Genomic DNA, 24,673 nt, shown 5'->3' with positions numbered 1-24,673 from the left:
ATGGAAGTGATTCTACCTATGCTCAGTATTTCAGTGTTAACTGTCTTCCTAAAAATTTACAAATGAACATGCATTTTAAGCCATTATTGTCTACATATTAAAACAAGTAAATTTTTCTTTTGAGCTTCTTATTTCTGATGCCATGAAGGTAAAACGTAGCATTTACTGCTATGTGGTCACTACTTCCTTTAATAATTTCTATAAATAAGATCTTTTGGGGAATGTTCGTGGCTAATAAATGTTATTTCCTGTAGTTTGTGAAGTGACAATTTGATGTATGGAGTTAACATAAAAGATTGTAATAGGGAGTCACAGGTATCTTTCTGTTTACCCACCCATTTTAAAACTATATGTATGTATTCTCAATGATTTTGAAAGGTTGCATCTGGTATGGATGAACGAAAAGCAATTGCAATGAGAATATCATTTGTTAGAAGGGGAAAGGGGTTTTTTCCCATCTTGTATAGAAGACACCATAATCATCAACAGCGTAAGAATAAGTATTCAAGGTAAGCCATACATGGTTCAAGGAGTATAAGAGAAAAGTTGGCATCCATGGTGTTGTAAGGTATGGTGAAGCGGCGAGCTCCGACTCAAAAGCAGTAAAGAACTTGATAGGTGACTTCAAGAACTCATAGATCCGGAAGGCTAACTGCTGCAATCGTTTTTTATTGTGGTGAGATTGGTCTTTTTCAGAAAATGATATTAATATAAACCTATACACACGTTACAGAAGAGGAGAATGCATTACATGGTAGCAAGCCAATGAAAGGCCACCTCACACTTATTTTGCACAAATGATAGGTTTGAAAATTTAACCTCTGCTTATTTACCAATCAGCAACTCCATGAGCCCTCAAGAAGCGTTAAGTCCTTAAGAGCAAGCTGAAGGTGATGTGAAAGTCATGGAAAACTGTTTTGTAGTACTATGTGTATGAAGCATCCTAATAAGTGGCTGTGTGTGCTAGAAATTTATTTAATGATGATGCTGAGTTAGATTTTTACTAAATTTTGAAGCATAAGCAGAAGAAAATTCTTCTAGACAGCATTCTACTAAAATTAATTTGGAATGTATCTTAAATAATAAACTAATCATTTTGATTTTATTTTATTGTTACAAACAAATTCACATTCTAGGTTGGTTCATTCAGTGATTGAGGAAAATATGATGATGATGATTCATGATCTTAAACAATATATGTACAATATTCTTTGGTTAAACCTTGAACATTATTTATCATTTTCATTTTACATTGATTTATATGGGAAAAATTGTTTCAATTAACTAGTGTTTAGGTTTATGAGAAAGATTTTGGAATGAATTATGCTCATTGTGTAAGGTTCTGCTGTACATAATTCTATCAGAGGGTATGAAATGGTGATGCTTAATTATGGTTAAGTGTTTAATTTTGTTCTATGGTATTGCTGTTCAAGAGTATAAATGTTGGTTATATTATGATATTCATGCTGATTTGACTTCCTTTGGTTTTGGTTGAAATTGTTAATTGTAGGTAATTGATGCTGCTGATGCGTAATGCCTTAAGTCTTTAGCAATCCAGGAGAATTAGTTTATTTATTGAATACCCAAGTGTGATCAACCCACTGAGTATAAAGCTCTAAGAATTACATTCTTATAAGTGTGTCATATGTGGAAAAGTTAACATTTTACCTATTTCTATTGTACCTGGAAGCAAATGTCAATAAAGATCCCAGAAAGAACTGCAATTAAGAGCTTTGATATTGGTGAAGAGTCACAATGAGTTGTAGCTCAATTAAATGTTGTTGCTTGTGTACTAGAATGTATTTAATTGCTTTTTAATGCTTAAATTTTCATTATTACAGGCAGTGAAAGATAACTGCAATCCAATTTATGATGAAACTTTTGAGTACTTGATATCCCTTGGTGAACTGAATTCAAGGCAGCTTGAAATTTCTGTTGTTACAAAGAAAGGCTTTTTCTCCTCTGAAAGTCCTATTATTGGCCAGGTAAGATTTCTTTATTAATTGATTAAATATTGCTTTTGTATACAGGCACATGATATATATTACTTTTGATAAAACACCATTTATGGTAAAGATATATCTGCTATAAATATTCAGGTATTTATGTATTTTTTTAATTGCATTTATGTTAGGTGCATAACAACATATATTGTGATAATCCAAAATATTATCTGTAAAATCATATTGAATATTATATTCTGCATTTAATTTGTAATATCTGCATTGTTGAGAAATTAGGTACCTGTTTAACTGTACCAGTAGCTATGCTATCAAACAGATCTCTGGTGTATTATTCAATAAGTTTCAATGTATATTTTGTATCCAACTTATAAGGTTTTGGCTAATGAGTTATTCATTTAATTTGAATTAGCTGTTGCTATTGGTGTTCAAAGTTCTTTTTTTTTACGTGTCAAGACCATGTAAAGTCATGTACCATGTGCATCTTTGTTTTCAAATATTGCCTCTGAAAAAAGAGGGGTCATGTCTCACAAAGTCCCAAGTTGCTCCCTGATATCTCTGCTCTTCTTGGCGGTACCTATTGTTGATGGGTGAAGTCCTCTGCCTATTGAGTCTCACAAGCGAAAAATGGGATTGGAGGAGAGAGTATTTTGTTTGCCTGCTTCCTATTCAGAGCCATCAAGCAGCAGACAGCAATCTTGAGCATCCTAGTTCATGGCTGGAATCAATATAAACCAGAAAAAGTACAACCCATTGCTCATTATTCACATTTCCAATAAGTCAAGTTTGCTTCATTTGATAATGTTTTTCAGTGGCTACATTGATAAGTTTTGATTGCACTAGGCAGTCATTTGCATATTGAATAGATGAAAAAGATCTTTATACAGGAATTGAAAACTACAAGCAATCAATGACACTGAAGAAATAGAAAATAATTGTCCAGGGCAGATGTACAATATGCCAGAAATTTGCTTAAGGAATTGGAGATAAAGCCTGGTTCCACTTTTTAGGGCCACAGTCTATTTAAGATGAAATGGACAAAGGATACTTTAAAGTAAAATCTGTTAGTTACTGGGGATTGATAAACACTGACTAGCCAAGTCCATAAGCGCATAGATAGCAATTTGGTTATGCTTGATGGAAATGGTGTGACTTGATTCATTGGTTGCCAGACTGCAGGAATCATTTACTTATTAATTGGCAGTTTTTTGTTTTGAGGAGGTGATTTTTTTTAGAATTTTCTCAGAAAGTACCATTTTTGTTTCTACATGTGTTAAAATAAATGCTCTTTCTTCCATAACAAGTTATCGTTTCCTTCACTTTCGTAGTATTTCAAAATTTTTCCTGCATTTGAATCCTTAAAAATGGGTTGCTCATATTACATGGGTATGAATGGTACTTCGGTTTTAATTGGTGCTTTTTACTTAACATAACTTAGGATTACTGTCTCATTTTATCAAAAATTTTGTTCCAAGTTCATTCCATGATGAAATATATTAACATTTTAATTTTTCCCAAAACAGGCAGTTATAAACCTTGGAGAGTTGTCACTTCATCAGCCGGTGACCCTGTGGCTTGATCTTCAAAAGGAAGTGAGAAGGGAGGCTTGAGAAAGAGTAAACCTGTAGTTGAGCTGTTTGAAAGATTGATGAGACAAGTTTCAGCGATTTTGGTTTATATTTATGGTTAATTACTTTGAGCTTGATGTGCAATGATTGGAAAATATAATATGTAAACTTATCATAGTACCATTACGCACAAGAAGGATGGGGTGCAAAGTTAGTATATATTATCAGATGTCTTAAAATTTCTATAATTTTTCTTTTTTGAATTTTTATTTAGAGTAATTATATTTTGATATTTTGGATAATTTTTTGTTTTTTTTTAACAATTATTTGCTTTCAGATTATTTATTTGCATTGTAAATGCTATTAACTTATTGAAATTTCAGTGTGATCACCGGAAGAATGTTTTTATTGGTAGCTTGTTCCACATTTCGTGCAGCAAAAATGTAATTATTCGAGTATTTATGGAAGAGGTCATTTAAATGCACTTTTTGCTCTCTTTAATGTTTGGAATTATGAGCATTAATATTTGAAAATGGGTTATTTTAAAAGCATTTATATCCATAGTAAATCAGTGCATTTAACAGTAGTTGCAGCTTGTAGTTGTTTATTGGAAAGTTTTTATCATAAAAGAGCATTGATGAGAACAAATGATTATCCAGTATGGCCTTATATGTATATGATCTCTTTACTTCCATTATGATTTGTAGCCACTATTACCTGTATCTCCATAATGATGTTGAGCAGCTTAATTTTGCAGTATAACTTTGCACCACACTTTCAATGTTTTTGTTTCTGAAAACCTCTCTTTGTCAACTTTTTATAAAACTTTTCATCGGCTGAAATGACCTTTGAGAGGTAATTTTATGGATTGCATTGGGATAGTTTATTTTTAGTTCAATTTTTTCATGCCATTCATATAAAATTAGAATGTATTATTACGAGGGTGAACAAAAAATTTATTTTTATAATTATTGTGACTGACAGCACAACATGTGAATGCCTTGTCAATAGCCACTGTCACTTAATCATTGCCCAGTTGAATAGGACTCAGTTAAAAGTTTCAAGTCTAATCTTTTAGATTTACATAGCTTGCACTATTATTTTTTGTGAATTGCCATGAGATATTATTGCTAGTATATTTTGATGTCTTTGTAATGACTTTAAAATCATCTGAAGTGACTTTTGTACCATTTTTAATCTTTAGAAAAGTTACAACATTTAAATATACTGTTCAGGGTATCAGGATTTGTGTGAGGACATTGTTTGAAGGTGTGATTATTTTTTTGTAAAGAGACAGCTATGTGCCATACTCAATGTTTTGGTGCTTAAAAGTGGCTGGCAGCTAATTAATTTCATTGTCTGAGAAATTCAGAGTACATATTTGAGTTGTATCATTAGTTTTACTATGGATCTTATTTGGTTAAGGCATAGTCAGCTTTGCTTTAACTTCTACTTTTTGCAATTAACAAGTTGTGATCAAGCATGAAGTAGGCAAACTAAGGATGCTTTCATTGGTAATGAGCCTTACTGTCTTGGTTGAAAGATATTTTCATGGTCAAATCATTTTTGTTATTGGTCTTCTCTCTCTTTTATTTGTCATGAACATAATTATATTGCATTCCAAATTTTTGCTGATAAATCTGGCATAATGTTGAAAGAATTTATCCCTGAAGGAGTTGGAAAATACACCATTAAGAAATGGCTGAAATTGACATGTTTTCTTAGTTTGTGTGTTTGTATGCTTGTTTACCTAATGTTATGACTGTGTGTATTGAAAATTTAATTTTCTTTATCAATTCTCATTGTATTTTGCTGTGCTATTTTATTTTTTGTATGTACCTTCACTGGGGAAATGTGAATTTAATTCACATTTCCCCTGCTTAATGCAGTTTTTATTGCATGAAAGGTTTTGAATTATTCAATATGGTAGCTATGAGAAATAAGCAGTTTTGCTCTGCTTCATGTTTCAAGGAGGTGATTTACCTTTTATTATATTATTTTGTGTATAGTTTATATGTTGTCCAAATGTTACTCCTTTGATGAAATTTTAAATTTCACTCTTCTCGAAGAAGCGTGAGAAATGTTTAGCAGGAATTTATGTAATAATAAAATCTGCCATTTACTTCAGGAATTAAAGCTTTCACAAGCTTTTCTACAGTCAATAGTGTGCCTTACTTGAATGAAAATGCATTTCGTGTAAGTAATATCCAATTTACTAAATAAATGAAAATAACTGTTGTATTTAATCCTATTTCTCTATGCTAATTCTTTGACGTACGTACTACTCATTTCCCATAGTGTTTCAGTTCAGTAGATTTACAATTGATTGGGAGAACCTAAACTGATATTATCAGTGCCATTACAGTATTTTTTTTGCTTGCATATTTTCTGATGCATATTTGGATCTCCAGGAAAATGTTTGAAGATGATTGCAGCAAACAATTTTGTTTATTAATATTCTTTATTTACTGCATATAAATATGCGTATTTTATGGTCATTTTTTTCTGGATTTTACCAGTCTCAAATCTTTGAGTTCCATTACACAAATGTGATACAAATGAAACTTATTTAAAGTGTTTATTTTCATTGCATGTTCATTTACAAGAATATGAAACTCAAAAATATTGTTTCTGTTGTTTTTGAAGTACTTTCGTTCATTTTTGTGGAAGGGATATCTTCAGTTAATGAAATATTCAACTCCCTGTGGTTAATTATGATGACTCTAGAGAAAACTTTGCAACTATTAAATATGCAAGTTGCAAATCAAGGAGGCACCTTCAGTTATAGTGTAGATGCACAAATTCATCAAAGGATCTGGGAGAAAAAAACTCACGGCAAGAGTTTGCAGCACACATGAGGATGCCTTCAAAAGGCAACTTCGGTGCCTTGTGTAGTTGTGATTAATTTTTAGTGTTGCTACATGATGAGGATATTGTGAGAACTTTATATTTTGAAAGCAATGAATCATATTGAGTTGAAATATCATAAAGAAATTCCAAATTGTTCCCAGTTTTGGCATATCATGATAATGCATTTACAAGGGTGCTTGGGTTTTCAATAGTTCTCTGCCATGAGGTTTCTTTTGGTGATAATAGTATCATTGATTTGTTTGAATGGTTCTGGTGGAGAAAAGCAAGGGAACAAGAGGGATCATTAGAATTCACGAGAGGAGTTCTTGTTTAATTTTAAGTGTTCATGCAGTAACCCTTGGAATGAACATGTGAAACTTAGTATGAAGATCAAAATGGAACAGTCATTTCAACAATATCCAAGGGTTGTTATGTTTAAAAAGGAGGCACCTCCTCCTGGGGTGTACAGGGAGTGATCATGAGCCTTAAGGGACTTGCAGAGTGTGCTACACAAAATCAACGATTTCAGCAAATGGAGTAGTTTCAGGCATGATGTGTTGGAAGTTGAACATAATACAGAACGGATAGTTCTTTGATTTAAATGAATTGGGATTTAATGAAAATTAGATGTGTACGTCCACGAAACTATCTGTACTATTTTTTTGTCACACAATTAATAAGGAAGGACTTGACCCCTACAAGTTCAAAGACTATTACTAAGTCCTCAATTCCCCAAAAAAGTCATAGCTTTGGGTATTCCTGGATTTAATAGAATGCTTATGTAACTGTTTGCCTATTTTGGTTCCTAATTTGATACCAGTCCACAAAATTCTTGAGTATTCAAAATGGGTTCAGTTTCAAGAGTGAGGGCATAAAAGAGACAGAGATTCTATTGTTACCGCAAGTGTTTTAAATCCCATCATGCTAGTAAGTTTATATTATAATGCCGCTCCATATGGACATGCAATAGTATTAACCTCGACTGTGTGGGTTTGGACCGGAAGGAATCTTGAATAATAGCTTGCACTGGTTGTGTATTGTCAATTTACGTTAATTTGGTATCACTACTATTACTCATGCCATATTTCTCCAGAACATTTATTTCATGAATAGCGAGCCGATACCATTTTTTTGATGGTCCTGAAGCTTCTTTTAAGTAAAAATTTCCATCTCATTTTTGGAATCGAATTTCGTAAAGTGGCATATTTTATACAACGTAACTACCGCGACGATTCCCGAAAGTCGCCTTGGTGATGAAACTGCAATAAAATTCTAATGTGAATGACCTTGTTTTTAACTCATTAATAAATCCGAAAAAAGCAAGCTCGCGGAATATGCGATTCGATTAACTTCTGCTAGGATCGACACTAGGTTCCCTATTAGGTCTGCTGTTCCTGGTATTTAGACAAAACAGCATCGGAGATGTTTGTTTGATTAAAAAAGAGTTGTTGGGAATGTTTAGGAGACATGGCTGTTTATCAGCTAGTTTGTTGAAGTGTATTCAATGTATTTGGTGAATATTTTGGCCGTCTTATAAATGTGTCTGGATATTAGCGCTCTCATTAATGTGTTCACGAATTTGAAGTTAGAAAGAGAAATCCAAATTTCATTCATTCTTATGGTTCGGCATAAATCAACTAAGAAGTTACCTGTCTCTCTCGGAATGTGTGATCGGCAACGGTTGTTTTTACAGGTGACCTAAAACTTGGACAACGGAATGGATGATATAATGGTATGCATCTTCTCATGATCTTTTTTGACTTCTTTAGATAAGCACTAATCTTTATGATTCTCAAAAAACAAATTGTCAATTAACGTGGCGGAAAGTAATTTACCGGTTGCAAATTTTCGGGGTTAGCAGTATTTATTATTCTTATATGAGGTAGGTTTTGGACGATGCCTGATTAAATTTTGTACGCCTTAACGCTGAACTTCCTCTTTGTTTACCCTACATCATTTCCTTAGTCACTTTTTTGTGCTTTCCATCTGTCTTCAAACCGTCTGTACAAAAACCTTATTTGGTTTCTTCCTTTGCCCAACTTAATTAACTTTATCCATTATATTAAGGGCTTCAACATTCACTACTTCTGAACATTTCTCCATCCACTTTGTGTCTTTTAGGAGTACTTCTTAATAAAATGTTCGCCTAATGAATTAATCAACTACTTTAATCCGTATGAGTAAGAGTTACCATTTCAATCTTGAATTGCTGTTTTGAGTTTGTATTCGACTTAATAACTCTTTCGGACAGATTTGTACACAAAAAGAGGGTTAGGTTGTAGTGGTGATTAGTATACCTGCTTACGAAAATACTTGGGTGCTCTGTGAGAGAGCACTTAAATTGCCGTCCTTCGGAGAAAACTTAATAGTGGATCCCTTGGAGACTTACGTAATGGCTAGGCTAATGCTCACGTTGAGTGCATGGGTATCTTACGTGTTTCTGATGTTGATATCGTTACTGAGCGTTCCAATCCATGTATCTCGTTTTCTGGGAATTTTTCAAGTGCAGGATTTTCTCCTACCTGCGTGGAAGAACTCTTTCGCGGGAAACTGAACTGTGTAAGTGGCATAGTAGTAATATTTAGTTTTAGGTACTCCAACTGCTTCAGTAGCTCTCACGTTATAGGCTAGTTAACTGTTAATTGTATGACACGCTATTCATGACTGGCAATGAGACTGATTCGTCTCTCAGTTGTAGTCAAATAATAAATAATTATATGATGAGCTGTTGGGGGTCATAGCAAGGGAAAGGCGGAAAATGCGTGTTGGCGGGTTGTCCGGAAAGAGTGGCGTTCTTACTAAGTCTCTCGGTTCCTCTGCGGAATTTCGAAACCTTTACTGTTTTACACTTTGGACGGATAAATAGCGTAACTAATGAAAAAAAGTTATACTGACTGCACTTTATTTCCAAATAAAATAATAATCCAATCATTTATTGAAATATATGCATATATGTTCTCAGGATCATAAACAAAAGGATAGAGAGTAGGGCAAATGATTACTTAGGGGATGATCAGTTTGGGTTTAGGAAGGGGAGAGTTACGCGTGATGCCATTGCAGTAATGAGATTATTAATCGAGAGGAATATAGAACACAACCAGGAGGTATTTGCCTGTTTCGTAGATTTCGAAAAAGCGTTTGATAGAGTGAATTGGGAAAAACTAATGAGTATATTGCAGAAAATAGGAATAGATTGGAGGGAAGGGAGGCTAATCCGCAACCGCAATCCGCAGTCCGGATGGGCATTGTTAGGAAGAGGTGTAAGGCAGGGTTGCCCATTATCACCGTTGCTGTTCAACCTGTATGCAGAAGAAATGATTAAAGAGGCATGGGAAGAACTGGAGGTAGGAATGAAAGTGGGCGGGGAATTCGTAAAATCAGTTAGGTTTGCTGATGACCAAGCTTTAGTTTGTCAGTCAGCCAAGGGGCTGCAAGCATTGCTGAGTGAATTGGAAATTCAGTGCGACAGGTATGGGATGAAAATCAATATTAATAAAACAAAGGTTATGCGATTTACTAGAAAGAAAAAGGCTAAGCTAAACATTAAAATAGGAGGGCAAAAGCTAGAGCAGGCAGAACAGTTTACGTATCTCGGTAGTGTTTTGGACCAACACGGTCATAGTAGTAGGGACGTAAGGAGAAGAATTGCGCTAGGCAAAGAGGCTTTCACAAGGAGGAGGGAGTTGATGAGAGGGACGTTGAGTAAGGATGCTAAGAAAAGACTCGTAAAAACTTTCATATGGAGCGTAGCTATGTACGGCGCGGAAACGTGGTAATTGAAGCAGGAGGATAGACGTAGGCTGGAGGCTTTTGAAATGTGGGTGTGGAGAAGAATGGAGAAGGTGAAATGGGCAGAGAAGAAAACAAATGAGGAAGTACTTGGTATGGTGGGCGAAGAGAGGGGTTTGATGGGAGAAATCCTATGGAGGCAGGAAAAGTGGATGAAGGGTATATTGACCGGCAGTGGGATGTTGAAGACTGTAATAGAGTGGAGAATGTTAGGCAAACGAGGAAAGGGAAGGAACAGGATAGGGATGTTGGACGGAATGAAGGGAGGAAGAAAGTACGCAGAGATGAAGAGGGACCTGATGTAGAGTGGGACGTTGTGTTTTGCTGGGGGTCAAAAATTTTTGAATTAGTAATTTTGTCCATCCAAAAACCTACCTTAACCGGTAGATTACCTAATAATAATATGCATGTACTTGAATGTGATTGACATAAAATGTTTCGATGCACAAATAAAAGATAAAATGAGCACCCTATGAGGTACAGTTATTTGCATTCAATTCTACAACAGTGCAGAGCGAAGAAACTCAGAAAGCCGAAACATGATGAAAAATCACATTCAAGTAAATTTATATATTCACTTTATATATATATATATATATATATATATATATATATATATATATATACACACACACACACTTAAATGTGATTTAACTTAAAATGTGTCGACTTGCCGGGGTTCTTCGCACTACACTGTTGCAGAATTTAATGCAAATGACTGTATCTCGTAGGGTGTTCATTCTATCTTTTGTTTGTCCATCGAAAAAAAATTAACAAAACCTTGACTGAAAAAAGAGCCCATTTTTGCCTCTTAATTCCAATAGCCCCGGTTAGTTTCCGAGGACTTACTTGTAGCAGCTTTCCGAACTATTATGTTCTCTGCCAATCTTTTTATTCCCTTATAGCTCCTTAAACAGAAAAATGTCACTGCCTGCTTCTCGTAGTTTATCCTGGCCTTCCTCTGTAAATATTCTTCATTTGTTTTCCTCAATTATGATCTTCAGTATACTATCGTGTCGTAGGATATGTCCGATCAATTTCTCACTTCTTCTTGTAAGTGCTCTCCATACCGTTCTCTCTCCACGCGCTCTTTGAAGCACTAATTCGTTTGTTACTCTGTTTATCCACTTTAATTCTGCATTTTTCTGTTACACCACATTTTCATCGCCTACAACCTTCTTCTACCTGCTGCTTCTATCGTTCAAGTCGCACTTTTTTAGAGAGGTAGATTCCATAAAAAGCGCGTAAGACGGGGATCGAGATGATGCGGTGGCTAATGTACTGGCTTCCCACCTTGAGGGCGGGGGTTCGAATCCTGAGACGCCAGATATTTTTCAGTGGTATCCCGATCCCTACTTGAGGTGCTTAGTGGAGAGCACTTTGAGTGAGTGCGACGTCCGTCAGATGGGACGTTAAACTGTGGACCCCTTGGCATTTTTCGTAAAGAGTAGGCTAATGCCGACGCCGGGTTTCTCTCCACTCTTCCTATCCTATTCATCCCTAATGGCGCAAATGACCTTAGCTGTCGGTCGCCTCCCCTAAAACTACTGCTACTACTACTACTAGCTCTTAAGGAATTCTTTCATTATGCATACGCTAGTAATATTTGCAATTTGTAGTTGCTACTTCTGGCAGAAATCATTCGCTGTTTACTCTTACTCATTTCTGCTTATCACATCCATCTTGCTTCATTTCCATCACTTGTGATCTTTTTCCCTATTTAACAAAACTCTTTCACTCATTCCAGTGTGTCTTTCCCTAGGTTTACTAAGAAATTATCTTCCCTACCTCGACTTTAGTCTTAATCTAGTTTATGTAAAGGTTGTACTTTTTCATCTCCTTGTCCATATTGCCTAGTATCCTTGTAAGATCTTCATTCTTCTCTACAAGTATAGCTATGTCGTCCAGAAGTCGTAGCGTACTTATCTATACTTCTTGCTCGTTAATTTCCTTCTCAATATACACGCTACATATCTCTGGCCACAATGAAAAATCCATTCTGTATTTTAGTTTATTTCTTGCTCTCACTGCACCTAATTACTGCTACCTACTCTCTATTCAGATTAATTATCAAATTTCCTTTAAAATAAGTGGAATCACATTCCAGTCTATATTGTCAAATGTCTACTCGAAGTTAAGGAATGTGATATAAGTTGGTTGATTTTTCTGTGCGTAAGTATGAAAGCAAGATTAGCTTCTCTTATTCATCTACTTCTTCTAAATCCAAAATGGTCACCTTATAATACTCTTCCACTTCTTTCCCGTTTTACTCTATATCTCGTAAATGCTTGTGAGAATATTTTATGCATGGCTCGGTAGGCTGATTGTTCTTAGGTTTTGGCAATTTTACTGCCTTTTTAACTTTTATGGAATAAGGACGATTATATTCTTCTTAAGTCTATCAGTATTTCTCCACACATATAAATATCACACAAGGTTCCAAGGGTACGCATTTCGTCGATCGCTTTTTTTCATTTAGTCCTTTGCTACAGCGTCGAAATTAGGCCTAAGGATATTGTCTCCTTCACATTATTTTAGAAAGGGTTCTCTTAATTCAGTATTTTTATGTGTATTTATTTTCTATGATAAAAGTTCTTAAAATACTTTTTTCCATTTCTTCTTTGTATTTATCTTCAGAGAACTTCACCAATGCCTTCCCGGATGGTTTTGTTATTTGGTCTGCGTTCATTGAAATTGCTCAATTCTTGCGTCTTTGTTCTTCTATAATCCGTTATGGCTGAACTTCATCAGAGATCTATAGTTTGCTTTTCACAGGTTTCCTTCAGCTTATAGGTTTCTTTCTGGCTACTAGTTATCGTCTTTATTTCTTGCAATCTTTCATCAGTCATTCCTTTGTTGTTATACTTTTCCATTTCCTTCACCAATTTCGGCTGGTAATCCAGCCGTGGCCCAGTTTCCTCGAATCTGTCCAACTCCCATTGAGTCATTATTTTCTTCAGCTTCTTGAGTTTCAGATATCACAGCATTGGGCACTAGCTTGTGGTCGCTGTCAATATCTTCCCTCGGTTAACTTTTGAAGTTATTTATTTAATTCCTAAATCTCTGCTTCACGATTATGTAGTTAATTAGGCTTCTCTCTATATCTCATGGCATTTTCTGTTTATCGTCTTGGTTGGTGGTTCTGAAAGAATGTACTTGTTACCACTATTTTAAAAATTTTTCAAAATTCCGAAAGCCTTTCTTCTATTTCATTTCGTATGCATTTCCTAATCCGAAATAAACCAGCCAAGGATACTTTTAATGAATGTAGCAATCATTTATTAAAAACAAATATTTCGGTGTTATGAATATGGGGATAAAAATATTAAAAAAAGCATATTTGGTTATGCTTGTGTCTAAAATATCACAATATATGAACGCAAAGTGGGGAGGGGGGCGCTAGAATATGAAGTTGAAATTTAGCACTCAAATTTTAGCTATTGAGTGCCGGTTAAACTTCTGAGGGGCAATTCCCATTAAATTAGTGTAACAGAGATCACGCGGTTTTCAATTAGTCAAAGCTGAAAGCAAAGCTGGCTTAGGCCTGATTCTCTGACAGTACCTTTTTCATTTTTCCAATTTTTGTTTCTCCGTCTTGTGAATCATGATGATGTATCATAATCGTATCATTATTTGAAATCTCTCTTATCAAATTAAATGTACACATTTTATGTTGCTTCAAAGAAAATTCTAATTGATTTTGAGGAAAAAAACTTACTATCGATCCCAGAATCAAATTATTTTCCTGCAACTTCTTCATAGTAGCACTTACGCTAGATATGATACCTCTGTTGCCGTTTCCACCACGCAGATTTTTGGATTAATTGTTGACGGTATAAATTTAGGAGAATAGTGGGATTTTAGAGAAATGCTTTCCACACGTCACCAAATTATCGTTGAAAAATCTTTCGCCCCTAGAATATACTTATATGGTGACTTGGAACATGCAATAGACACCTAACACACCCATTCCAAGCGCCGCGTTTAATTTCCCTGACAAGATCCTTATTTTTTGAGTTTTGTATTACAATATAAACAAGGTACAAATAATAGCGATAGCTGAGGTGACTTAATCAGCGAAAATGATGTTAGATAAATAGGAAAAAACTGACCTAGAAAAAGCAGACGAGGTAAATCACATTTCAGTGCCCATATGAATGGTCAAGTGCTAGGGAGTAAGGAACGAAAGAGAGAGGTGATATTTAATGTGCGCTGAGTAAACATTTTTCTTTGATTTATTCAACATTCAAAACAGCCATAACACATAATAGAACATCTGTACAAGTGGAACATGTTTAGGAATATGCCTTCATGAAGGAATCGCAGCAAATAATGGAAGTGCAAATATCCCATGGGCGAATCCATGGAACAAAAAAGTACTACATATATGGTATATTTGCCCATTGATTATTCTCACGGGATCAATTACTTTTATACTTTTGTAGCAAATGAGAAATTTTTGTGAATTTTTTCCCTCCTGTGAAGCCATAATAAAACCTCTTTATTTTAGACACACGCGACCATTTCTGAGTTTGCGGATCTGCGTGGCAGGGAATTAGCGAACATGAAAATGGTGAATTGTTTTCTATGCCTAGTCATTGCCAGTGAATCAAGTGGGGAAATATCCCCCCGGTAAGTTAAACTGCTCATCTAGTTGACAATTCTTTCGCAATTAAATTTTTGACTCACATATTTTTAATTCACAAAGATGGAATATTGTAGTTACTAACAGCACAATTAAATATTAGCTGTAATATGGAATGATTGTTTTTCTGAAACTATATCTATGCATTTTTACCTATGCAAAGTTAAATCTACTACCTGTACCTTCTCATTTGGAGATACACATTTAAGCTGATATATTGAAATTCATTTACTCTACCCATTTTCATGTTGCCCAGTAGCCGAACATATTTGTCAAGGTTTTCTTCAGGAAAGAAATTCAATTGCAAAAACAAATCAAGGTTATTGGCGAGCTCGAAGAACGTGTCCGCACTTATGGCATAGCTTTCCTATCTTCCTTTCATCCGGATCTTGATTCTCATCGTCCAATTCTTCTTGTATCTGTTCGCTTACCGTATCTTCACTCATTGACCGAGATCGCCTTTCCGGTGTACCATTTTCGACGTCACCTATGTCCATGAAATGGAGAGAAAAAGAGATTACCATAAAAAAGAACTCTATATCAATATGTAAACGGCCTGAATGCATCAGTATTTTAGAAATATTTATATTTCTCCAAATTATTAAATTATGTTTGGGCAAATGATGCTCTGAAATGACTTTCAGAGTTAGATGATAATATGGGAATATTTCTTTGTATAATACATTTCAATTCATTTATTTAAATTTTAAGTGATTCCTTACAATACAGTGTTAGTAGATTTGATTCGGATACTCGGCAAGACTCGTGGAATGTACATTTTATTAACCATGGCTACTTAAGGAAGTATATAGAGCATTTTTGTAATCGCTGGTCCCACGACCTGCGATTCTCAGATGCATGAATCTTAAGTTGAAAAATATATTCATACACTAACAGGTTATGTTGTGTGTTAAAAGAGTAACATTTCAAAGAAATAAGTGATGGAAGAAGTAATGGATGGAACAATGACCCCGTGGAACGTAAGAGACCCATTGACCGTACCTGAAAGAATACAGAAATCGTTAAAAAAAAATGCGTTTGATGCACTTAGCAAACATTTTTGAGCGAGATACGCAAAGAAGTCATAAGCAAAAATAAAATTAAAACATGTAACTGTGTTTGAGTTCAGATTTCATCCCTAACTCAACCCAATGATACAATATTTTAGTTATGAAAGGGATGTTTTATCGCAATTACATTTCTCTTTTCCCGTTCTTCCCTTAGGATCGAGAGCATCTCTCGGTAGTCGAACCCGGATTATCTTCTTGTGAGTTATAACCAAACGAATGATATTAGAATTACGTGGACCATCTGTGGAACTTACACATCTTAATGTTGCCTCTGGGTGGGGTCTAAAATGTATGCCATTCAGTCGTGCAAACTTTGCAGTTCGGATCACTTTTCTGTCGAAAAAAGCTTGAAAACATGAACGCCATTGATACTTCCTAATCCATGAAGATAGAGTGTGTGAAAATTTACTGGGTTTTGTTTATTACATTTTTTTTTGAGTTATGATATCCCCCGCTGCTATCTACCACTTTACAAAGACGTAGGAGGAGCATTCTCGAAATAGCCTAGCTTCTTTCTGCAGGCCCCGTGGTAAATACGTACATGTATAACGTGTAGACAATATGTGCTTTCAACTTATAGGTACCGTATGAGATAGCGCAACGCAGAGAGCTATGCTGTGACGGTCGGATTATGCTAAGGCGACTTGTCTAGTAATCATCGTCTTGCAGTGCCCTACTGGCAGGCTATCCTGTTTAGAGGCATTGGAACCATCCAATTGATCGAATCTCATATTTTTATAATCTCATTATTTTATAAATAATCGGTAATTAATTTTTCATTTAGTAATAACATAATAAGCTATTGACTATAATGAACGCGGAATCATTCTCATTTCAGAATTGAAATCACTACTGGCCCTTCCTCAGTCTTAAGATATCTTCAAGAACATGCTCAAGCTTGAGAGGTTCGATTTACATGTTTGAAGATAACCCTTTCTTTCTAATGAGCTAGATAACACTTACTTACGTATGTATGTATGTGTGTGTATGTATGTGTATATATATATATATATATATATATATATATATATATATATATATATATATATATATATATATATATATAGGTATATATATTATTAAACAGCGACCTAATTTTACTTTAAAACATTTTATGAAAATCTGTACTGTAATATATTTTAGAATTATTGTAGCATAAGTTTTATAATACGAGGGTTGAGTTCATTTTTTGAATTTTCTGGTATTCTAAAATTTAGACATATTTCATTTCCACGTGTAATGTAAAGGCATTGTATGTTTCTAAAACCATCTGTCTATTTGCAAAATCAAAAAAGGTGGTTGAAAGGAAACCAGCGATTTAATGGGTGATGGTTTTCCTCGGTCTGTCAGAAAGGGAGGGAGTAGCGCAGGGAACCCACCATGTCTTCCCGGGCGCTGTGATGCTTCTAAGCCCCAGTCCTCGCTGTCTTCCTCCCGCATCAACGGCAGGTTGGGGCATCCCGCAGGTCCCACTGACAGGGGCCGGCCTTTAGGGCCGTAAGAATCGTCTTCACTATCTCCCACCATGACAGCCATGTCTATACGCGAATCGAGCGAGTACTGCTGGCGACCGCTGACCAGTATTCCACGAATACGGCGTCTCATAGCTGTAAAGAAAGCCCAGGCGGGAACGCGCTTCCGTCAGGGAAGATGATGGGGAATACTGAGAGCTTTTTCGGTAGTTTCTGGATACTCGTAACTCTCATTGGGCCCCTTAAGCGGGTATTTCATGAAGCGTGGAGTGATTTATGAGCACATGACCCTCAGTGCTACAAGATATCTAAGGTTCATGGGGACAGGCAGCACGCACCCTATACATGTAATGGTGAACACACCGTAGGCAAATGGCAAGGGTAGCACCCACTCTTAGAACAGTATGGAATATCATATCATTGTATTCCGCTACACGTCTTCAAAACTACGAGGAAAACTACTATTTCATGTATCTCACTTAATTCGCATATTCTCCAAGGTAATTACCGATTACATCCCTGAGAACTATACACATTATACCATGTCGTGAGATTCTGAAGTATTCCACTCAACTCAAATTCTTTTTGCCTGAGTTCATTATTTTACAGAATTTAATTAAGTTTCCACAATAGTTCTAGAATTTTCCTTTTCGCAATGGGATTACTGTTGAGCTAACCATATCTTCTGGTAAAACTCCATATCCATGAATAAAGAGTCGCATTTTCCTTCTTTTCTTGTGAAATTCTGGAATAATGCTGTCAAATCTTACTTGCTTTCGTTAACCGTTGTGCTTTTCTCTCACCCCCTACTAGTCCTGGACCCATACGGCGCTTATCAATATCACTCTTTAATTACGTATAATCGTACAGGCTTAAAATACTCGTATTTGATAAAAAGTTCTTCCGCCTATATTTGCTATTTTACGAGATATGACATTCCGTCCGCGTACCAATGTTTCCCTTAATCGTTTTTGATTCCAACGTTTTCTTCATTCAGGTGGTTTTCCCTTGGCCAATTTTTCGTCCTTGTGCATTCTCCGGCTCCGTGTCCTTATTCTCTATTCCCTGTTTCCTTCCATTTTCTCCATCATATTTTAGGGCTCCACAGTTCTTATCGTATTATCTCCTTTTTATTATTCCTTGTTTTATTGCATTTCCTCTGCAGATCATATTATACCTTTTATTTAAGAGCTTTTTATTCTGTATAGTTATTATTTAACTCTTTCAATTTCGAATTAAATCATTTTCTCACCACGATCATTTCTTGCCGTACTCCCCTTTCTAATTCTCATTTATGTAGGCCATTTAACCCTCCTTGTGTTTACTTTCGAAATGCTGATCTGGATAACGACTCCATATGTTGAAGTTATCTTTTTGCAAATAAAATAATATCCTACATTTTATATGTATTCCCTAAAATCCAGTCCCTTTTTCTTTTCAGTGCTAAGATTGCTCCTAGATGATTCCGTACCTATCCTTTATCGAGTACTCTACTACTCTAAACTATCGGGCCTATAATTCTCACTAGGTATGGCTCCCGTTGTTCCATTTCACTTCAGGCAAATCTGACCCAAATGTAACTAAGTTCTGCATGGGGTACTATATTCCTTGACGGCTCTATGTATCCAAAATCGTTCTAAAATTCCGTTATGTTTCTAGTAGGTGCGGTTCTTTTTCCTGTATTTTCTGGTGCATTTTACTTTGATATCACTGTCCATGGCTTTATTGAGCTGACTTCATCTTTGCCTCCCCGCCTACGGTCACGGCATCAGCTTTGGTAGGCTCCTATATCCCTGCTGTGGGTCATTTTTCAATTTATCACGTTAATCACGTTTTCATGAAACAGATACGTTAAATGGTTTCCTATTGCCTCCATCAAGAGTATTTTTTGTGTGGCGCCATGATATAAGAAACTTTTGCAATCACATCACTGTGGATCGACTGGTATGCAGGCTGTCTTTCGTCTGGGTTCTATAAGTACTTGAAAATAATTGGTTGAGGAGCAATAATTATTCCTCCGATTGGTACGGTTTTATAGATGGTGCTTGTGGGGAATCACGCTGTAAACGGGGGAAAGGAAAGGAAATAAACAGTTTTCACCTACTCCTGCAAACTAAGTGTATTCCATCTGTACCACTGACTTGCCCACCGCACTATCGCACTGGCGCACTATTTACGTCCTATTGTGATTAATAATTTAGACTTTACTGAACATGATAGCTAGAACTACCAACACTATAAACTAATTACTACTAGATATGCCTGAAACGAATAGGAGCAGCTACGATTGACCTTGAAACCTTGTAACTTCTTCGTGGGGAATTACAAGGTTTCAACCTCACCAGGATGGAAATTATTCACTGCGTGACGCACTACGTAAAAATCGTACCTTTTTATATTGAAATGAGGAATCGACGGTTATTTCATAATTAGTCATCACGAGTGTAGCTTGACGAGAGGAATTGTGTTTCATAACATTATTCTTGCAGGAGTATAAATGAACTTCCGTCTTTAAAACTACTCTTCATGATCTGCTTCTTTTGGGCAAAATCAACCTAAGCGCAGTCATCGATCTGCTAACAATGGGAAACATAGTACAAGAAGAGATTTAACAATTCTTGAGCGGCTTCTATCAGCCCCAGCGTCTGTGACTGAATTTTTATAATTTTCAACGTCAGTCAGTTTGTAATAATTATAACGGTTTTTCACGTGTCAATATTTTTATAAGACAGTGGCGTTTAAACAATTGACTTTTGAGTCTACTGCTAACTGGCGGTTATTAGGTCGTTTCGAGTAAATGAAGATGGGCTATGTTAGTTTCGCTGAGCGTTAGTAACTTAGCGGCTTGAATCATAATTTAAAAAATAGCTATAACAAACCAATTTTATCTTTCCTTTACAGACTTTCTGACAAGTTTGTCGTTTATATTAACCTTTCGTTGGATCGTGTGAGTAAGTTATTCTATGAAAATATAACTGAAGAGATATTTTGAGAACGACAGCGTTTTGTGCTTAAAATTAATGATCATAGGGATCGAACTGGTTAGATTTTCACCCGAATCGATCCACTGGAAGTGAAAAATTAACTGTGGGTCATTAAAATGCTTTATTGATTACCTCTGTCAGAATAAAATTTGTAATTGTTATAAATTAAGAAATTATAGGTGGATTTTTTTCTGCAGCCATTTCATCCCTTACCTGTTTTGCTAAAAACTAATCAAGAAAATGTTTTGATTAGTTTGAATTATGATCAATTATAGTATCTTTACTTTAATGCTATCTGTGAATAGCAATTTTGTAGAATAAATTATTTACTACAGATTTCAACACTTTCCAATTTCATAGATATTCCAATATACATTTTTTCAAATATTCTGACATATCTACTTGCTTCGGTTTTGCAACGAAAGGGTTAATTGTTGGCCACTATCGTTGAATTTATCAGGTGGGAGTAGATCTTCAAGACTGTAGATGAAAAAAACATAATTATAAGAGGAATTGCAAGCACTGATATTCCTCAAATTTCCTGGAAATCTTATGAAAAGGAGTAATTTCTGGAAGTGATTTCGTAGGCAAGTCTCCAGTGGGAAAAGATAATATATCTTCTAAGGGCTATTTCCAAGTGAGGAGATTAAGAAACATCGTGTCGTTTATTTTTAGCACTCCACTAAGGTATATAGTATGGTGACTGACGTGACCATACTATTTGAATGGTGATAAAATAATTTTAGAATTAATTAATTTTAGAATTTTAAAAAGATTTATCATATGGGTGAAGAATGCAACGTAGTGATCAATCTATCTTTTGACCGTATTCTCACCAGGGCTATCCTTCACATCCAGTCGAAATCCAGAGCACTTGCGAGCGAATTCCTTCACGACGTCACCTTGTTCAAAGACGGCAGCAAATGAACCGTTGACCACTTTTGGAGACATTGGTGAGTTAGCCAAAAGTAGAGAAGAGCCAAAATTTTCATTTCTTTCTCGCGTTTCTGAAAATAGAATTCCGGTGATTACTTTATCTGTTAAATTAATGTTCATTAAACATACAAGATGAATTGTAACTTCGTGCATTTCCTTTGGATGATTTGAAGTAATGGTGTGTGCATGACTAATCCAAGAAGTTAAGATGTTAGCCATTACTCTGTCAACCTGACAGGTGCTGCATAGTGACAAAGCTGTAGGTTATACCCCAAGTTTTCCTTTATATATAAGATTAATTATTTCATATTAATAGGAAACAAGCAATGGAATCATAAATTCAAAGGCTGTTTTGTTTAATGAGGTTTATCTTTGATTTCACCCTACCATGCGAGCGAACACGCATCTAGGTAGGTATGCGATAACTGACCTTAGGCTTTCTGCGGTTTCCCAGAAAGGTTCGACACAAAATTTCACAACCTGTTTGGAGTTTTAGATTTCATCCTGGAATTTTCCGATAGGAGGGCTAATTAATACTCTTACCTAAACCTTCAGGCAATTGCGTCTAAATAAAATTCATAAGAAAAGAATATTCTGGGAACTTCACGTTTTAGTGACAATTCATCATTCGGTTTCTTAGCCTGAGTCAGCCCACGGACAATTGTTTGCCAATTGCCGTCATGTAATGCTAAATACAATCGATCATCCGTTCTCTTTGGTCAGTTCTCTCTTCAAATGCTGGAGATCGGATTTTAGATATCTTTGATTTTCGAGGAGTTTTTAGAGAACTCACCCCCGAGCGGCACTTTGGCCTTCCTTCCAGCCAATTTATCCACTTTCCGTTGAATCTCGGCGTCTTCTGCTCCTGGTCGAGTGCCTGCCGTATCAGCCTCCGCAACCAACTCCTTCTCCGCCTCCTCTCTCTCCCGTAGCACCGCTGTCGCTGTCCTGTCAATTAAAAGGAAATGAAGTGATCGCAGTATGCTCACCTTTATTAATTTGTTTCCTGGAGAATCGCAACGCACATTTCATCATGCTCAAAGTGGCGTCAAAAATTTACTTGTGATATTTTGTTGAGATTAATGTTATTAGAAACTGAAGAATTTTTTTATTTTCCGACGGTATAATTGCCGTCACAGAATGATGGTAAGAAACTCATATCCCCTCAAGATATCAGTCCACAACTTATGTCCTTTGAGTTCAATTTTTGAAAGATATTTGTGGTTTCTGTGTTTGCACAGTTAGGCGTACCTTATGAAACATATGCTAAGTTTTATTAAAAAGTTATCTAGATGCAGAAAAATTGACGAACATGGAACTTCTCGGGCAGATATACTCGTAATCTTATCGTGCCATTGGCATTATGTTTCGGATTTCTTAAATTTACCAGTCCAGTTCAATGAGCCCAAAAGTTTTCTAACCAAAAATAAAAAATATAAAAACAATTTATTCATCAAAATTGTTATTTCTACATAATGGAAATAATCATTGAAAATCTGGGTGCATATTTTGAATGAATGATAAAACTTCGGGGATTTAATGGCAAGGGGCATTTATACGAGATTTTTTGCGGATAAATTTTATTGTATTGGTCCAAGTCAAAGTTTAAAGAGTGGAATGGACCCCCTTGAAGATAGCTTTGGAAGAGGACCATAGATAAGCGCTCTAGTCCATGGATGGAAATGATTTGTGATGATATTTGATAAAGGTCAGACCATGGGAAGAGTATTGGCCCTCAAAAAACTATGGATGGAACAATGTGTGATTCCTGGGTGGGGTCAAAGGAAATTCAACTCAGCTAAAAACTATCATGAACTATAAACTACAGTGCTTCTCTGGCGTCTTCATCCATCATCATCTCAAGTGACTCTCGGCGTACGGTACCTTTTTCTTCTCTTCTTCCTACTTTCCCTCCCTCTTAATATTTCCTTATTATTAACTCCTTATTTCGTCCTTTTAATTTTGAAATGGTTATAGGTCGGCAATACAATTTATACTTAATCACTGGCCCTCTCCGTGAGGCTTAAAAATAATAAGTTTGAAAACAATGTGTTGTCTCCGGCGTAAATTAATGGAAATTACATAACATATTGAAATGAAATGAAATAATTGGCTTTGTAAATGCCACACACTTTGGTGGAAAAAGTGTGTGGAATCACAAAGTCAATAATTTCATTTCATTTCAATTTTTTTACCTTCGGATTAATTCCCAATCTTCTTGTATGTCTTCGATTGTGGTGCGCTGTGACGTTACTGTAAATCTGATGACGTATCTTCCTCGAAGCGATGCTGGTACAGCATGCATTTTGCCGCTGGCGTTCAACCGCTTCAGTAATATTTCCGTGGCTGCATCCCCGTCGCCATCTCCGCCATCTAGAACTCCAGCCAAGCGGAAAACCACTAAACCAAGGTGCCTAGGTGCAGCAATGATGAAGCGTTTGTCTGAGAGGACCATGTGCTCAAATTCTTTAGCCAATCGGACGCCCTAGAAGACACAAGGGAATAGATTCAGTTTCAAACGAAACCCAATTTTGGGTATGCTTCAACAGTTCATCATCATCAGTATTTCAATGCTAGGATTGGTGCTGCCCATATCTTTCCATTCTACTATATTTGAATGCAAGGCTGCATATTCTAGGGAGAATAATGTGGTGGTTTCCCGTTGCCTTCCACATCGCAGTACTGCGGACGATACCGTGCACTTCACTCTCGCCCGCAACTGTGGCAGCTGATACCGGGCCGACCCACTCGGCCTGCGCCTAGGGGTGAAACTGCTGCCTTTCACAATGAGTTCAGGGTAGCTTTTTAGTTGGAGTTTTTCTCGTTACCTCGTTCCGAAATACTATGTTTGTGCTCTTTCTGCTGATGTGTGGTTGTCTCGTGCCGAAAAACCATTAACAATTTTTTTGTCAGCGGGAAATTCGCCGGGCACGGGCATCTAACCAGCGATCTTCGGCTCTATAAGCGGACACGCTACCCCTGGTCTACTCCCGCTCCTATAGGTGAGTATTGAATACATTTTCAGGGCACAAGTAGTCGTCATTATAGGTAATACATCTATTAAAAGGAGCTTTTGGACGGCCCCAAACAACTATAATGCCTTATTTTTCGCGTGGAATCCTTGCTAGCCCTCATACTTTTTATCTCTCCACTTCTCGAGTGTCTCATTATTTCGGTTTTATTTTGGTTCATTCATTTTCTTCATCCAATACTTTTCTCATTGTTCTTGTAGAGAATTCAACATTGAATTCAATACTTTGGCTGTCTAAATCCTTTTGGCTTATGGAATATTCCATCTACAAATTTATCCCAATTAATCACTTTTCCGCCTACTTTAATTCCTAGTCAAGTCCTTGTCATGCCTCCATTAAAATTTGCTCGGCACATAGCGTACGTTC

The 24,673-nt window shown here is 36.1% G+C and overlaps 2 protein-coding genes across 8 annotated transcripts in view; one reads left to right on the top strand and one right to left on the bottom strand.

Annotated features, from left to right (window-relative positions):
• Positions 1-5,775, top strand: part of Esyt2 (extended synaptotagmin-like protein 2) — a 61,641-nt gene extending 55,866 nt beyond the window's left edge. For all 6 annotated transcript variants that reach the window (XM_071590523.1, XM_071590506.1, XM_071590513.1 and 3 more), the window contains 2 exons: positions 1,842-1,985; positions 3,485-5,775. In XM_071590523.1, coding sequence (XP_071446624.1) covers positions 1,842-1,985; positions 3,485-3,571 — 231 coding nt within the window. In that variant the 3' untranslated portion in view covers positions 3,572-5,775. The remainder of the gene's footprint in view (positions 1-1,841; positions 1,986-3,484) is intronic.
• An 8,610-nt stretch (positions 5,776-14,385) lies between these two features.
• The window catches only part of Hdc (histidine decarboxylase), a 70,425-nt gene continuing 60,137 nt past the window's right edge, over positions 14,386-24,673 (bottom strand). Inside the window, exons 13-17 of one of the 2 annotated variants that reach the window (XM_071590485.1) lie at positions 23,471-23,760; positions 22,069-22,223; positions 21,176-21,346; positions 17,263-17,490; positions 14,386-15,300 (exon numbers count right to left, since the gene is read on the bottom strand). In XM_071590485.1, coding sequence (XP_071446586.1) covers positions 15,134-15,300; positions 17,263-17,490; positions 21,176-21,346; positions 22,069-22,223; positions 23,471-23,760 — 1,011 coding nt within the window. In that variant the 3' untranslated portion in view covers positions 14,386-15,133. The remainder of the gene's footprint in view (positions 15,301-17,262; positions 17,491-21,175; positions 21,347-22,068; positions 22,224-23,470; positions 23,761-24,673) is intronic. The other variant, XM_071590495.1, reaches the window with a different exon arrangement.

The sequence above is a fragment of the Hetaerina americana genome, unplaced genomic scaffold (genome assembly GCF_022747635.1).
Source record: "Hetaerina americana unplaced genomic scaffold, ioHetAmer1.1.p SCAF_1, whole genome shotgun sequence".
NCBI classification, from domain to species: Eukaryota; Metazoa; Arthropoda; class Insecta; order Odonata; family Calopterygidae; genus Hetaerina; species Hetaerina americana.
This window is presented reverse-complemented; position numbering and strand designations above follow the sequence as displayed.